General features: G+C 46.3%; 1 protein-coding gene across 3 annotated transcripts in view; it reads left to right on the forward strand.

Moving 5' to 3' along the window:
• Nucleotides 1-17,102, forward strand: part of LOC144936565 (serine/threonine-protein kinase 38-like) — a 42,687-nt gene that overhangs the window by 13,823 nt on the left and 11,762 nt on the right. For all 3 annotated transcript variants that reach the window (XM_078863769.1, XM_078863768.1, XM_078863767.1), the window contains exons 2-5: nucleotides 8,550-8,687; nucleotides 12,126-12,177; nucleotides 13,462-13,584; nucleotides 15,947-16,030. In XM_078863769.1, the coding sequence (XP_078719895.1) occupies nucleotides 8,563-8,687; nucleotides 12,126-12,177; nucleotides 13,462-13,584; nucleotides 15,947-16,030 (384 nt within the window). In that variant the 5' untranslated portion in view covers nucleotides 8,550-8,562. The remainder of the gene's footprint in view (nucleotides 1-8,549; nucleotides 8,688-12,125; nucleotides 12,178-13,461; nucleotides 13,585-15,946; nucleotides 16,031-17,102) is intronic.

Raw genomic sequence — 17,102 nt, forward strand, 5'->3', positions numbered from 1 at the left:
CGCACAAACCATGGTCAAACAACAACAACAATTCCGACACGGCGTGGGGGGAGGCTTTATTCCATGAGTCGATTGATACAGAAGGCTGTAAATGACGAACATTGCTGTTAATAACACTGGGGTGTGAAAGCCATGAGGAGCCGGTTTGCGGAAGTTGTGCATTTTGTTTCCATATTTTACCCAGTGAATCAGCCGTGCACATTTGATATGCAACAGCAGCCCCTTTAACACTCGAGGCTCGGGTATAATAGCCACTTAATGAATGAAATGAAAACACGTATGTTTGGCGATTTGGCCCATTGTTACAGAATGAATCTGATTCAGAAAGTGGACATTCGCCAATGCGAGAATTGGGCCCTAAATGTAGTCATTACCTGCCTGTTCACGTAAGATGTGTGACAAAACCACTCACGATCCATCAAATCTCATCAGATTTCAGAAGCTAAGAAGCATAGTTGAGCCTGCGTCGTGATTGCATGGACGATCACCGCTCCCGGCCTTCAGCAAACAACACTGATGAGCGGAGTGAATGTTTCTTTCAACATGTGCTTGAGCACAGGCCCCGAGGCCTAGAATGCCAAGTTGCCTGCAACAGACAGAGCTGCTAAAATTGTATTAGAATTCGCAGGTTTAAATTGAGCAAGGTTATAAAAGAACTTGTGAAAATAGACGATGAGAGAGAATTCCAATTCCAACCAGCGCGAGGTACTAAGGACAAAGATAAATGTTTAGAATGTTACCATTGTGGTTGACGTGGTTAGATGAATTCATGAGTAAAGTTCACGGGAACAATATCAAGGGGAGTAGTGAGTGAGTGTCTGCAGTCAATCAGCGATTGCTGGTTCACTGCACCTCTGATTCGCAGGGCTATTGGCTACGTGCGGTATTGTGGAAGTTCAATCAGCGAGACTGCTTTAGGTTAATTAAATTCTCGTGAGTTGAGTGAAGTTTGAGCTGGGTGCTTCATCCCAGATATGGGTTTGGCACAGACAAGAGAGCCAAGCTTGTTCGATGCCTTCTTAGCCAGTTTAGTCAGATTAGTAATACTGTATAGCCATTCCATGACAGGTCAGATGAGATTGTTGTTCCAAGCAGATTAATCATCTTATTATATCTAAGAATATGATAGGAGGAACTGTGGAATTGACACCTTGGTGTGATATTATTTACTGGATTTCTTTCAGTGGATCATTCCTAGGATTTGTCACCCCAATCAAGAATTATTTTTGTTTACAGTACGGTATGTACTATGATACTATATCAATCTACTTTAATATAGTACGACAACAGTACCGCAAGACAAACATTGATGATGATGTTTAATGATAAAGACGACCCCAGTTTTCCCGTGGCCTGTGTGCTACACAAGTCGGTTCGGGCACGTCATTGACCAACGTTTAGCCAGAGGCAGTCACCCCACATAGGTCAGACACGCACGTTTGTGAGCGCCGCTGTGGTGTTTATTCAGGCAGGACTGGCAGGTGGAGGCTGCTGTGGGCACTATGTGGTGGCTCCAACATAAGAAGTTTGCTTTGAAGTTGACGTCGGCTGTGCTGGAAAAGTTGCCGTAGATTTAGTGCGTGAGTTGTTGGATAAATTGTCATCTTGGCACCGTTTAGGACTTGGCAATAGAGTGTATTATAAAGAGTCTAACCGCGTTCGTATCTCGAAATGCAGTACAGCAAAAGGTGGACGTTTATTTTTTGCAGATATTGGCTGTGAGTCACAGTTGGAGGTTAAAAATGAAGGCCTCATGCCCAGACGAGATACAGGGGCAGGGAGGATATTCCAGACGACGCTGTCAGCAGATGAGAATTAGCCACCGCTAACTGCTGCTGATTATACGCTCTGCCCAACACAAATGGGATGTTAAGAACGCAAAATTGATGCTAAATTATCGGTCGCATGTAGTGAGAAGCTGTCAGTTCATGCTGGGAAGCGGCTTTGTTGTTTATTTGTCTGGTTGTGGGATCAGTCTGGAGCGGTGGCGTAGCGATTAGTGCGATGCGCTATGAATATGGTGACCCGGCTTCAATTCCTGCTCACGGCAAACACCGGTGACGATCATCTGAACCGGTCCTGGGCCTCCCCGAGGTCGACTCGGGCTCAAATGAGCACCCGGTGCGGTGTGTAAACATCGTCGCGAGAGAGACAAAGGCGGCCGGGCGTGGTGTTGGCCACCCACGCCCTCGTGTGCCCCAACAGTCTGTTACGGCTACGCGGGTGATCTTTGTTTTGTGTTTGGGATCAGTCTGTAAGCTATGCAACTGGCCATAACCCTGCCCATTTTAAATATTTAATGAACTCTCATATTATACAGTGTACTGTATAACGATTGCTTGGAGTTTTTTTTTCTGTTCTGCCTCTTATTTATTATTAATGATCATCGCATTAGCTCCCTTAATGGAGATCCTGAGTCTGTGTCCTGGCCTGTACTCATTTGAGGTCTTTTATAACACTATGTAACACAATTTTTGTTCCTGGGTACTAAGCGTTATTTTTTTAATTGCTTATGCCTAAAAAGTATAGAAAATTACAATTTCCCGCAAACTTTGCTTTTGTGACCAAGATTTTACGTGAAGGAATGACACAAATGCACCACGTTTTCTCATTGAAAATAGGTAAATGTCACAATGTCACTGTCCTGGTCACAAAAGCAAAGTTTGTGGGGAATAATAGCCAATTTTCCGTACTTTTGAGGAATAAGCAATTAGGAAATAACACTTACTACCCAGGAACAATATATGTTTTTTGTTACACAGTGTAATCAACCCTGTTGGGTTTCAGATAACAAGCTCGACTTCGTTTACTTATCGCGTTAGCGTGCACCAAACGCCTCCACGTTTGTTTGCACAGTTAGCCGGTGTGGCACGGAATCTTCTTTTTGCAAGGTTAAGTACCCGTTTTGTGTTCATTCACTGTTTGACCAGCGGCATTGAAGGTGCACCGTGTTTGGCGTGTTCAGTTCCCTTCGTGGCAGGTCCACAAGTTTTCCAGTGCGTTGCACTTGCTGCACGCTGACATATCTTGTTGTTGACTGTTTGCTTGGGATTCCGATGCATGGCAGTGCTGTTTATATGCCAAGGGAAATGAGACGGATCACGCTCATGGTCCGCTCCCGACCACGTTTGCAGAACGCCCCCCTCCCCTCAATCTTGTTTTGTAGGTTCATTTATCTCGGTCCATACTTGATGATATTTATTAACTTGTTTACGTTGTCACCGAATACCACTCGCGGATATTGCTGTGGGAGCGTTGGAGGCAAAAGAGAGAGCGGTTGTGAAACAGCGGGCGTATGCATACATACATCCCATCCACCCGTTCGTTTGCGCCGTGCTGTTTTGCAGTTTACGTGGTATGAGCGAAATTGGTGGGGTGCGGCTGTGTGCATTTTCAACTGGTTGGAGAAAAAAAAAATCCTCTCCACCGTGCCATGCACCCAGTCGGCAGGGGCTGTGCCCGATGATGGTTATTGTAAGCGAGCCCCTCTAATGGGTTCCATGGGCTGAAGCTGTCTGAGTGAGAGCTGCCGCGTAAGGGAGGCGGGCGGGCAAGGCAGAAAACAAAGATCGCCTTTAACACCGGCGGCCGTGCGGTCGGCTCACGTAACGGCCTGCAGCTGCGAGGGGTGCGGCCCGGCGTTGAAAGACCCCAAGTGAGCTTGGCGGTGCCAGCAGTGACCCTCCTTTTCCTTCCTCAGAAGGCGGGCGGGCGTGCGTGCGGGCCGGCCGGCTTGTGGGTGAGCGAGTTGCGCTGTCAGAACGGGAGACCCCCTTATTTGGGAAACCGCAAACCCTGTCGTCCCTTAGGTGTGTGTCAGATCACCAGTGTTGGGTCTGGTCACAGGCAGCAGGATGTTGTGTGCCATTTTAGCTCTGGCACGTGGCTTAAAATAGTCATCATGACATCCATCTTCATGAATACTTTGTATTCACGTGTACTGCTCCTTTGTCAACCCACTGCTGGATGAGGATTTTCCTACACATTTCACGCCGTGGGGGTTATTTGAGTACCTGCTTCACTATGCCTTCCGAAATGGATCAGTGAAGACGAGGAGCATGAATGTGTGAACATACATGTATCCCCACCGCCTATAACAACAACCTGTTACGCGTGGGTGTCGCTCATTCATGCAAGCGCTCTTCAGCGCAACTCTGTTTAGCTTCAGAAATCTGTTGAGATTTGACATATGCCAGGAATTTGGTCATAGCCCAAACTATGGCATATGCCTTAAATATCAATTCTCATGTCCACCTTTACACGTACTTTGCGTACAGTAAATACAATTATAGCTGTTTGCCTTGGAGGGCCGCCACTCAGTTGAAAGACTTACTTTGAGAAGGGTCCTACTTTGAGATGTGTTGGCCAGTTCCTCTTTTGAGTATTTTGCAATGTAGACGATAGATTCCGTTTGGGCCTTCATCCCTGCCAGGGTCATAAAGTTAGTACTGCTTTGTGGGAAAGTCAACTGTGATCATCCGATGGATTGATTCACCCCCATCATAGGAATGATGAATTCCCACCGGTGGCTCAGGGCTGTTAACGTGAACTGACCATCACCCCACACTCAGTTGAGTGGGAAACTACTTTTACAGTACTTATTTTGATAGACCATGGATTTAGTACTGTGACATCATCATCAGACATCAATTCAATGCGAGATTAATGCTCTTTAGGCTGTTGCCATCTCTTATGGTCCTGTGGTGCAACGACCCACCAAGCACCTGCACACTAAATGATAATATCATTGCTCCATCTCCTTGGGTCGACTTCCTTCCCTTGGCTGAAACTCTGTTGTTGTACTCGACCATCGGCCATCTTCCTCGTGACGTTTCCTGCCCGAGCCCACTTAATTTTCTTTAAAAAACTATTATGATGTCTTAATGGCATGCGTTTTTTAATCCATCTGCCACTCTTGCATTCGAAGAATGCTCTCCTCCACACTTCTTTGCACACGTTTCAACTTTTGTTTCATTTTCGTTATCAATTAAATTTGCTTCTACCCTCATGTCCTACCCAGGTCCAAATACTTTTCTTGACTGTCACACTTAGGTGGTGTGCACATGCGTCCTTTGTCCTTAAACTGAACACAGCTCCAATGACTACTTCATCTCGTTCAAAACCTCTCCACAAGAAAAAATATAGAGGCTTGTTTGTCCTCGCGGCATTATCGCTGGTCAATATCGCTCGAAATAGAACGCGTGGGGTGTTTACAAGGTGGTTGCGGCTGCGGCAGTGGTGTGAATTCCTGCTGTTGTTTTTGGGACGTGTTGTTTCTGTTGTCGTGTCGCAATTTATCTTTTCTGTTCGCTCTTATGTAAGCAGTGCACTGGTAACTGTCAAGTAAGACGCCAAAGGGCAGTGCTGGTGTTGCTGGTGTTGACGAGGCATTCATTGTATCACAGCCCTGCGAAACATTTCTCGGACATGAACACCTCGGTCACATGAAATTTCTCACCTTCGAAAGAGAATATTGTACAATTATGCAGATCCCCTGCACTTGTGGGGGTAATGACGGAGCCATTCTGCCTAATGACTAGCTTTGTATAGTCAGTAAAACTCTGCATACAGTACTAGTTATCACTTTGGTATGTAGTGTACGAGACTGCGTAGTGTATCATAAGTGTAAATAATGTACACACTTTTGTCAATCTACTGCTGGATACAGACCTGTGTTGGTCATTGGAGTTGTTTGACCATCTTTCACCAACCCATGATCAGCATGGTTTGGTGAAAGATTGGATTTTGCCCAGAACTGGTTCAGGCCTCACTCGCCACTGATGTTAGTTGTGGTTAGTGAAGTGCGTTAATCACAGCACCACAGCTCCACCTTGGCTGTGTAATATTGTGCTTTATTGAAAGAGCATATACGCATAGACTTGGCATGAAGCGTGGATGCAAGCCACTGATCAAGTGCAGTGATTATGTATGTATTGGCAATTATGCTCTTTGTGGAGCTGGGCATAACAAGAGTAGACCAGCTCGAACCACGCAACCCTCACTAATTGTGAAGAATATACTTAAATTATCACCTTTATTTCCGCAGACCTCGGAGATTTGGAATTTATCTCAAGTATTCACATTGGTGTCTCTTTACCGCGTGCTGAAATTTCAGCCATTTACTGGAGATACTTGTAAAAAAATATATATAATCTACGAGTTGGTGTCCATTTCATGCGCTCCATAGCCAGTTTCTGGACCGCCATAGGCCCCACAGACCTCCCGCCCGCTAATTGAAGCTGAGAATTCCAAGCGCATATTTGTGGGCGTTCGGAGTCGTTTACGGAGTAAGTCGCGCCCGCCTGCCTTCTGCCCTCCCGTGAGTTTGTGCGAGACCGCTTTTTTCGGCCCTGACAAGATTTCTATCTCACGCAGACGGTGTTCTCATGGCCCCAGCCATCATAAGGCACTGTACATGCTTGGCCTGCGACGATGCACTGATTCATCGCCCGAAATCGATTATTGCCCGCAAGGGTACATTCACCATGATGTGCGTATTGCGAGTCGACTGTTAGCAATGGTATTGAAATTATCAGAGTTTGTTACGTTTAGGCTATGGAGTGAATGAAGCAGGCAGACAATAGAAATGAGACTGGTTGGACAAACAAGGCAGGACAAGACGTACAGAACAAATGAGACGGTAGAAAGAGACAGACTGAACAAGTTAGATGAACAGTACAAAGGATATACAGTTTAAATGAGACGTATAGTATAAAAGAGATTGTGCAAATGAAGAAGAATGAGACAGTACAAACAAGACCGACCATGCAAACAAGACAATCCAAGTGAGACAATGTGAATGAAGAGACAGACGGAACACAAGCATTACTAACAAGACAAACAGTAGATGCAAGACATAAGCCAGAACAGGGCAATCGAGGCAGCAGATAAAGGTCAATATTATAAGAATAGTAACCTTTTCTTGAACAGAATTATGATCCCAAATCATGACAGTTAATCAAATTGCGAGTCCAGGGGGGTAGGAGAGCGAGTCATTACATCCTGAGTGGAGCGATGAGATCATCACATGTGCAGGAACTAGATGGATTAGTAATCACCGGACCGTGAGAGTTGCCAGTGGCTTGAGAAGGCCTCCATCCAGCAGTTGATAGATCATGGCAGGTAACGATGCGTGGGTGAGCACGGTCCCCCCCCGGCGTCTTGTGAGCGGTGGTGCTGCAATTTTCTTCATCCACATGGGGTTAGGACAAGGAGCAGGGGTGGGTCACCGACACGGAAACCTTGCGGGCCGAGAGCCCCCCCCCCGCGCCTGCCCTGCGATCAATCATTCGGGCTGAGCGGTAGTGGTAGCGGAAATGTCGCTGCCTTGTTCACGCCCGCGTCCTTGCTCCGGTTTGCTTGGTTCTGCTGTTGGCGTGGGCTGTTGTGGGTTCGTCTGAGCGGAGCGCGCACGGATGTGGCAACAACGCAAGTCTGACCGCAGTCAAGGTTCCCGTAGCAGTGTGGGAAAGAGACAGTGGGAGCGGGAGTGTACGCATTGTTAATAAATAGAGGAATAAAAAGGGCAATTGCATCATCATGGTTATCATCTTCATCAGTCCTTGTCTATCCACTGCTGGATAAGGCCCCAAAAGCTCTCATTCTTTTTCGGTCCTGCGACACCACTATCGTTTTACTCCTGCAGATGAAATTGTCTCATTGCTCCATGCACATGCATAAACCTATAAGTTCCCATATATTTATATAGCTACATACTTATATACAAACACATGCATATACAGATATTATCTTTTTGCTCTTTGGTTCTTTCGGTAAAGTCACGTAGAAAGAACATAAATGTAATAATAGAGTACGACGTTTCGATTGCAACACAAGCAGTCGTCATCAGGTAGAACTAAATTTGAGAGAGACAAAACACAGACATGGAGACACACTGACAAGACACACAAGCAGAGAGAGACAACACAGAGACATACAACAGCTGCCATTCTACCACCACCAGTCTTGATCATAAGCCATATTCCACATCAATACCCATACTTATATCTCAAAGAGACAGGACGTAATGAATTCATAATATCTTATGGTGGGTGGTATAGTTTGTTAAACAAACAACCGGCTGACCTTGAAATAATACTTGTTAAATATTTTGTGTGTACGTATGGTACTGCAGAAGGGCCGTTTGTTTTCGCGAGACACAGTAGTCTGCTGTGCAGAATTTTTGAATGTAAGGGTGAGTCACTTGCATACCACAGCGAAAGTGGCGTGGCCAAAGCCACAGCCCATTTTGCGTCGCGCTTGCTGCTCACTGACCAGGTTTTCTCTAAGCACAATTCCCTCCAGCCGCCCCGTGCGGTCGCTCAGTGTCGCAGCCTATTCGAGGTGTCCAGAGGCGCTTCCGTATTTTTTCCTACGGTGATCGCTGTTGCCCACCACGCAGCTCCCGCAGCTCATTGACAACCCGTGTGTGCGTGTCTGTTCGCTGTTATCCAACCAAGCCCCGTTTGGCAGGTTTTTTGTTGTTGTTTTCTCACGTTCTTTCGCCGCTGTTCCCGTTTGTGCACGCGTGCCTGTGTGCGGGAACTCAGGCGGCGGGTTGCTATGGCGATGACGGGCGCGAGCATCCCGATGAGCGTGCACACGCAGGACAAGGTGACGCGCACCAAGGTGACGCTGGAGAACTACTACTGCAACCTGCAGGCCCAGCACGAGGAGCGAGAGACGCGGTGAGTCCGCGGGAAGCATCTGCGTGCCCGACAGCAACTGGTTCCCAACTGGTGGTCGGTTTCGGGTTGTAACCCATGTTCAAAGCGCAGTGAGTCCTCGTTTAGCGTGATAGATGCATTCCTGAAAAGTGCCGCGTTTAGCGAAAAACACGTTGGTCGAAAACTTTTTCCCCAAAAATAATACGGCGATAAAATTTGGCGAGATACGATGGACGCACACACAGTAAGGTGGCGGGACAAGTAATTGAGGGTAAGCCGCCGTGTTACTGTGAATCATTCTGAGTAATGTATCGTACCACTCGGCTGCGCAAGAAAGTAGCTTGTCATTGACCACTCAGAAACTGCATTATAACAGTCGCGTTCCGCATCATAACAGCGCGCGTTCTGTGCGGTAACGGACATGTTCCACATTGTGCGTAAAGTGTTCCCAAAAGGAATATCCGCGTTATAGAAAAACACGTTTTGTGAACACGCTTAAAGCTTGGACTTAGCGTACACAGAGCGGGGCATGGATACTGCCCTGGCCCAGAGAAAACTGGGTAGTTTGAAATAAAAGCTGATGAATGATCCAAATTCGATTGATGCATGAACAGAAAGAAAATAAATTAAATAATAGAGTACGACGTTTCGATTGCAACACAAGCAACCGTCATCAGGTAGAACTAAATTTGAGAAAGAGACAAAACGCAGACACAGACACACAGACAGACACACAAGCAGAGAGAGACAACACAGACACACAGAGAGACACACAACACAGACACACAAGAGAGAGACACACAACAATGCCTCTGTCGAAACAGAGGCATTAGGTCTCTGTGTGTCTATGTTGTATGTTTCTCTCTGTGTGTCTCTCTCTGTCTCTCTGTCTGTGTGTCTCCGTGTCTGCGTTTTGTCTTTCTCAACTTTAGTTCTGCCTGATGACGGTTGCTTGTGTTGCAATCGAAACGTCGTACTCTATTATTTAATTTTTTTTCTTTCTACGTGACTTTACCGAAAGAACCAAGGAGTAATTCCTGCAGTCACGAAAGCTTCAAATCATGCTATCGCAATGGTTGCGTTTGAATGAAGAACAGTGGGAAACGTGTGGAAAAGGTTCTCCATGGTTGAGTGGAGTTTGGGGAAACCCTGCCTTATACAGTATGGCAAACTCTGAGGCGGGTTTGACTTTCTAAGTCTCGTCAGGAGGGTGTGGCCCCCCTTCAACACAAACAAATGCTTCTGGAAAACATTAGCGCAAGAAGGGACATTTTTGCCAACGCACATAAACATTATTTTCTTAAACTTTTTTGGGGGGAAGTTAAGCAGACTCGTGTGCTTATTTATACATTATTTTAATACCTACAATCCATTCAGATGGGCATGGCAATGTGTTGTACAGTTGCACACTTGCAAAGTGTACAGTCACCATCATTCCACGATCTTTTCACTGCGAGAGAAAGGCCCTCTCAAGTCGTTGCCATCTCTCGGGGTCCTGGGATGTAACAATTCATTTAGCACTTGCACACCAGGTGCCAGGTCACCCCTTGCAAAGGAGGTGTAATGTTGTTGAATGTGGGATGTAACAATTCATTTAGCACTTGCACACCAGGTGCCAGGTCACCCCTTGCAAAGGAGGTGTAATGTTGTTGATTGAACAGGACAAATCAACGACGATACGGGCCGAGTTCATCACTCCGTCTCCACGGTGGATAATCTCTTGCACGCGTCCCAATCCTCGTGGTCATCAGCCTCCACCGTCATTCCTTCCAGCGACGTGTCCTGTGCCCAGGCCCATTAACTTTTATTCACAGTCAGTGTGATTATTCTTTGGGTCTTTCGGTAAAGTCACGTAGAACAATTTTTTTTACAAAAAACTACGACGTTTCGATCGCAACACAAGCAATCGTCATCAGAAGGAAAAAAGAGGGGAATGCTGCTGAGGCAGGCTGTTTTGTGTGATGCCGATAACTTAACGATGTTCACTAACAACGTGTATGTGTGTTCTCTAATCCATGTCTTCTGCTTCTTCTTCCTCCTGTCTCTTAAGTGTAATTTCGAGTATGCACCTCCATATTTCTGCGTGCACTTTTACACACCTCGGTATTTTTTTGTCTCCGCATCTTGTAAATCGTCTGCACGCTTATTACGCAGTAGGTATCATCTGCACACATTGTACCAGACCTACCAAACATGCACACACACATACAATGGCTGTCACTCATAGCTGCTCACTTCCAGCGCTGCGCATCAACCATCCGCCGCTACACGAAAGCCTCCCCCACGCTTTGTTGGCAATCGGTGTTATTTGAGCATGCTTTACCGCGCTGGTCACTGCAAGTTGGTAGAGGTGGGATGGGAGGTCTCACGAATGCTTCAGATATCGTGCACCACCGATGTTGTCCATGGTCAGGACTCAAACTGAGGTTAATGGGTTCATGGTGAAGTGGCAAACCACAGTCCCTGGCATCACCTCTCTTTTAGCAAGCCAATCATTTAATTAAGCCGTGACCTTTACACCAGAACAAGGTGAACACCTTTTGACTCTTTCGCAAGGCAGACCCAGGGAACTGTACACTGCAGGAAGTTGGGCTCGGGGGAAATGAAACGGCCACATGCAAAACTGTTGATTTAATATGTTAATTATTGTCGTTATATGGCCCATTGCAATCCACAGAGAGTTGTTATAATTTGAACTGACATCGCATCTCATTTAAGAGTTTTTCTGCCTCGTTACGTGACGTTTTATAGTGTTTCGCGTTGCTGCACTGATTTTTATTATGCACGTGTGTTTGGTTTCATGACCCAGGGTCTCCCTTTAAAATAAATGTGTGGTCTCTGTGCTTTCACGTGGTGATAAATAAATGAATGAAGACTATACACACACATCTCAAGATGATTTTTTAACATCAAATAGTAAATAGGATTCTTTTTTACAGCCCTTTGTCAATCCGCTGCTGGATTAAGGCCTCCCCATACTGCATCGGTTATGGGTGTTTGACCATACTTCACCACGCTGGTCAGTATGGATCGCTCAAGGGTAATGGTGCCCAGATCTGATTCGGGTGTCACTTGGCACAGATAGTAGTCGTGGCCGGGAATCGCATTTAGGTCACTGGGTTTATATCTCGGTGCGCTAACAATTGCGCCGCCACTCCACCCCGGTTAATTATCTGCCAAAATTCCGTATAAATCCGTCATGCAGTGAATGTTTTTCATCACTAAATATTCCAGCGCATTTTTATTTAACAGACATAAATAAACCTTCGTGCTCAAAGTTAGTTGCATTTGGGAAAGGAAGCTGGGAACATCTGTGTGGAAAAAATAAAGTCAAAGGAAAAAAAAGCATTCTAAATTTAGCCACACGTATAAATCTACGGTCGTCACCGTGCGTGCTCGCTGCTGCTTGTGCCATTTCTGCAATTTAACTTGTTTCGTTTTGTATGTTAACGAATTTAGGCAGAAAAACCTCGAGCGGGTTATGGACGAAGAGGGCTTGACAGATGACGAGGTGAGTGCTTATTATTTTTATTCTTATTATTTTGCCGATCGGTTTGGTCCCCCTCTAGTTAAGGGCACCCGCGTAATGGAAACCCTTCTTCCTGGCTGCCACAAAAAAGCATCTGTCGTTTATAGCGCACATTATTGCCTGAAGCCTGCACTTTACGTACACTTTACACACAGGTACAGCCCTTTGTATGTATGTTGAACTTCTTTCGCACTGTACGTAGTCATTTCACTGCTGTGTGAGGGCCGCCCTACTCCGGGCGGGTCGTGGGGGTCGTTTGGCTATATTTGACGCTTATTGTGGGTTTGAAGGCGGGGAGAATGGATATTACGATGTACCGAACACAAATTGCGCACCTTCACCCTGTCGCATCCTCAGCCGAAGCAGCTGCTTTATCCCACAAGCGGCATTCTCGCCGCATGGCTGTTGCGTACACGCTTGTTTCCGCTTGCCTGACGTTGCCTAAGGCCTCATTGACACCCGGCGCCCGGAGCTGACCCAGCTGTTACCGAGGTGCGCAGGATGATCGCGGCGCGCATCGCCGCCTGACCCCCCCCACCCTCCCACTGTGCGCACGATCAGGAAGGGAGGGGAGTCCCACTAGGCACGTTCCTAAGTTACGAGCCGTGTTGTCAAAAACAGCGAGCGGTGGCGAGAGGCGTGACGCGGCGGCCTGTGCCGTGTTTTATATAGAATCGGTCATCAACGTGAAGGTCAAGAGGTCGTCGTGGCAGGTGCTGTGTTCATGCCACTGCACCTCGCCACTACTTCCTTCTGCCAGATTCTGCAGATGATTGCCACACTCTCGACATCAGACCTTCGAGGTCATGCATGCCGCAATCGGAGCGTGCTTCCTTCCATGCCCAGTAGCCCTCTATACTCTTTAGACACTCCCCCAAAAATGTTTTAAGATGTAGCCACATTGAGACGGTTTCTAACACCACGTTACAATGTATTTAATTTATTATCCTTTTTACGCCTCAACGTTGGTGGCCGTGCAGTTTCCCTGGGCTGTTAAGGCGACGGTTGGGATGTTTAAATTTTATTCTGCTAAGAAATAGAAAAGGCAGGCGTGCACAATTGATGCGCCATGCGTAACGTAAAAGCTGCATGCGGTTATGTTCCTTAACTCGATGAGCCTTTGGTATTGTGGCCAGGAGGAAGTTGTTTCTTCAGCTTGTATTAGCACGGTTGGCTACGTACGCTCAGAAAGAAGTTCAATGTACACACACATTGTATGAGTGTCGGTTCTCAATCCACCCTCCGTATCGGTGTGCCGGGATGCAGAAGGACACAAAACGCAAGCACCACGCACGCAAGGAGACGGAGTTCCTGCGGCTCAAGCGTACGAGGCTCGGCCTCGAAGACTTCGAGTCCCTCAAGGTCATAGGGCGCGGAGCCTTCGGCGAGGTGAGGGGGGGGGCTGTCACAGGGGGTTGCATGCCAGGTGTCAGAATCAGGGTGTTGTTTAATCTTTTAATCATCATCATCCACTGCTGGACAGATTTGCGCCACCCCTCATGATCCTGCGATGTAAAATCCACCTAACCCCTGCACACAAACTGATTTTTAGCACACTCATGAATGAATTATTAAAAGCAAAACCAAATAATAATTCATAATAAAGTTTTTTGCGTAAATATAAATGTGTCGTAACCCTCCACCACCCGACACAGCCAATAAGGTTTGTCACGTAAACAATGCACCAATCAGTTACGTGACAAACCTTACTGGTTGTGTCGGGTGGTGAAGGGTTGCGACACATTTATACTTATGCGATATAACACAAAAACCTTTATTATGAATAATATTGGTCGCGAAAGCCGACGTTTTCAAACTAAATCTTTAAGTAATTTTACTCAAAGGAACCTCAGCAGATATGTTGAACATTCTTCGTATAATTTATTCACAACATTCTGATCATGTGCATCACAGTGGACGCTGACTTTCCACCAGCCGCTACCTTGAATGCAAAGCTCTGCTTTGCTCGTCATTTCTGCCGTAGTCGTCACATTGTCTGCCGCTATGACGCCACCACACCGGGCTGATGACGTCCTATGGAGAGGGACTGCACCCACCAAAAAGCTTTGAGGCGTGTGCCACCGTGGCCGGAACATGCCAACAACTCACAGCGGTCCACCACGGTGGACTCGATGCATGGGAGGATTGATTGTTGTCTGATTAATATAGGTTTTAGATGAGTGAGAATAAGTTTTCCCCTTTTTTCTGGCAACAAACAGGTGTTAAGATGTTAGAACACCCAACTGAAACCTTTTACAAGGAATCATGTCTGCATTCATCGCAATACTTGTGGTCAGAATGCAAACAAAAAACATACTCTGATAATATATGCATTGTCTTTTGGCGTCCTTTAGTCTAACATCGTTTTGAGACTAGGCTCAAAAAAAAGCTGTCTGGTGTGGACTAATCAGTTTCAATACACACGATGGGGCATTTTCACCTTTGTGTATTGTCGGGGGCTGCCAGTCAGAGGCCCCACTAAAGTCTACAAGGGGCCACCAGTGGCCTGCGGGCCTTACAATGAAGAACACTGTTTTAGACAGTGCCACCTGTAACTGCAGAGCAAAACGAAACAATGGTGCACAGAGTATAGTCATAGGTTTTTACCCTTTTAAACTGGTACAAAACTGACACCTTTATTCAAGGCATCATGTTTGCAATAACCACAACACAAGTAGTCAAAAAAGCAAACAAAAAGAAGCAACTCTGATAATGATAATAATATGCACTGTCCTTGAAGTTGATTGGTCCACACCCGAGACGGCTTTCTTTAGAGCCTAGTCCCCATTGGTGTTGGACCAGATGACACCAGAAGGCGTACAACTCAAACACAGTGCAATATCAGAGTATTGAGAGCTCGGGGTAAGCATTTACACTATGAGATCTCTTTTACCGGTGGCAAAATATAGTCGTAGGTTTTTACCCTTTTAAACTGGTGCACAGAGTCAACTGCTGCCCACCAAGAAGAGTTGCAGCAAAGCTGTTCACCAGCTGGCAGCCACCTGTGTGACGTGGCTAAAGAACCGAGCACAAATCGGGTGCTTATCTCGCTAGCGTACCATAGGAAAGGGGAATAAGAATTGATTTGAGTTTCCTGTAACGATTGCTCGGGGTGGGTTGGCTGTTTTGAATTGCTGTTAATTTTACACGGAACTGATGAACTGCTGCCATCTTAAAAAAAAAAATTATATTTCACCTGGATAATCCCTTGAGATGGAACATCTTCTTTGTAAGGGTGTCCACAGCAGACACGTAATGACGCACGTGCAATTATTTTAATCTACAAAGTATACAGTTGAGATTTGTACAAATTTAAATACATTTATACAGTGTCCTTAACAGGTTGCTTAGTGTTAAAGTGAACAGCTCACGGGGTTCAATGGTCGTTTGGGATTGACTCAGCCCACTGTCCCGCCTGTCGACTAATTGAGTTAAAATCTGTAGGGAAGTTAACAGAGGTTGTCCTATGTATAGACTCACCTCTGCCATATGAATGTGGAATTTCCACCACTGGCTTAAGGGATGTGAAAAGGAGATGAACACTGCCTCAATGATCATTTAAGCAGAAAATTTTAGACTTTTTAAAAATACAGAAACAAGATAGCCAAGGCAGCACTGATGAATATCGTACCGCAATCGGGCACAATAATAAATGGTGCATGTCGCCGGTGACCAGCCCTTTCTCGGGATAAGACTTGGCTCCGGCAAACTGAGACCGCCCTCCTCCTCCTCGTGTGTCGTCACTGCATAGGTGCGGCTGGTCCAGAAGAAGGACACGGGCCACATCTACGCAATGAAGGTGCTGCGCAAGGCCGACATGCTGGAGAAGGAGCAGGTGAGCTGCGCGCCGGCGGATCTTGACCCCCGTGGCCCCACCTGGGAGAAGTCGGCGGCATGGGCGCGCAACTAGGGCTGTCGTCGTTGATAAGACGTTGGACGTTGCGTTGGAAGAGAGTGGTTTAACCCTCCATGGCAGAAGCCGCCGTTTAATCAGGCACCAGCCCTGGGGAGTTGGCAGTGCTTAAATGTGCCAAGTCATGTATTTCGTATCGTGCTTGTGAGGTTGCTAGAAGTTGGTTTTTCTTTTGGTACAAAGCTCATTCTACGGCCGCCCTGTTATGTAGTCTTGCAGTGATGTGTTGATTTGTCGATTGAAATCGATTTCTACACTCACGATACGTGCAGCATATTGTTCGTGTGAAAATCTATAATTTAGCATTCATGCAAGGTCACATTGAGGCTGATGGATTGTACAAAACTGTACAAAGTAAACAGAAAAAAATGAAACACTATAAAAGTGATAGAGTTAATGAGATAATATTGTTTGGGATTTAAAAGAAAATTAAATCCCAACCCCGAATCGTGACCATTCTGTGAACCACTGGCAGGTTGAATGATGACACGTTTCATGTGTATATCTCCAGCGCTCGATCCATTGGCCCAATCGATCGGGTGCTAGGTTTTGTTATTTAGAGCCAGCCACAAACGTTGAGACCACAAGTCTCTTTTGCAACGGAGACCTATGGTGAAAGACATACCAAAACAAGAAGTAGCTAAAAACATGTGATCAGGACAAAATGCCATGATAAGGCCAGGCATGGTATGCAACTCTCTGCAATTATGAATCTCTACAAGTACATTTATATTGGTTCACGTGAAGCTTATATGATATTATCTTCATTTGTATCCTAGTATGAGCCCAACGGGGTGGAGCGGTTGTGCAGCGATTAGCGCACTGCGCAAGGAATCCGGTGACCTTGGTTTGAGCCCAAACACGGCTAACAATACATCAGGGGCGAGTGATATCTGAAACGGGCATCGTTACCCACCTCCCATTCACCAATCCGCACAGACCAGCGTGGTGAAGTGTGGTCAAACAACCCCCACAACCGACATAGTGTTGTTTG

This window comes from Lampetra fluviatilis, chromosome 16 (genome assembly GCF_964198595.1).
Source record: "Lampetra fluviatilis chromosome 16, kcLamFluv1.1, whole genome shotgun sequence".
NCBI lineage: Eukaryota > Metazoa > Chordata > Hyperoartia > Petromyzontiformes > Petromyzontidae > Lampetra > Lampetra fluviatilis.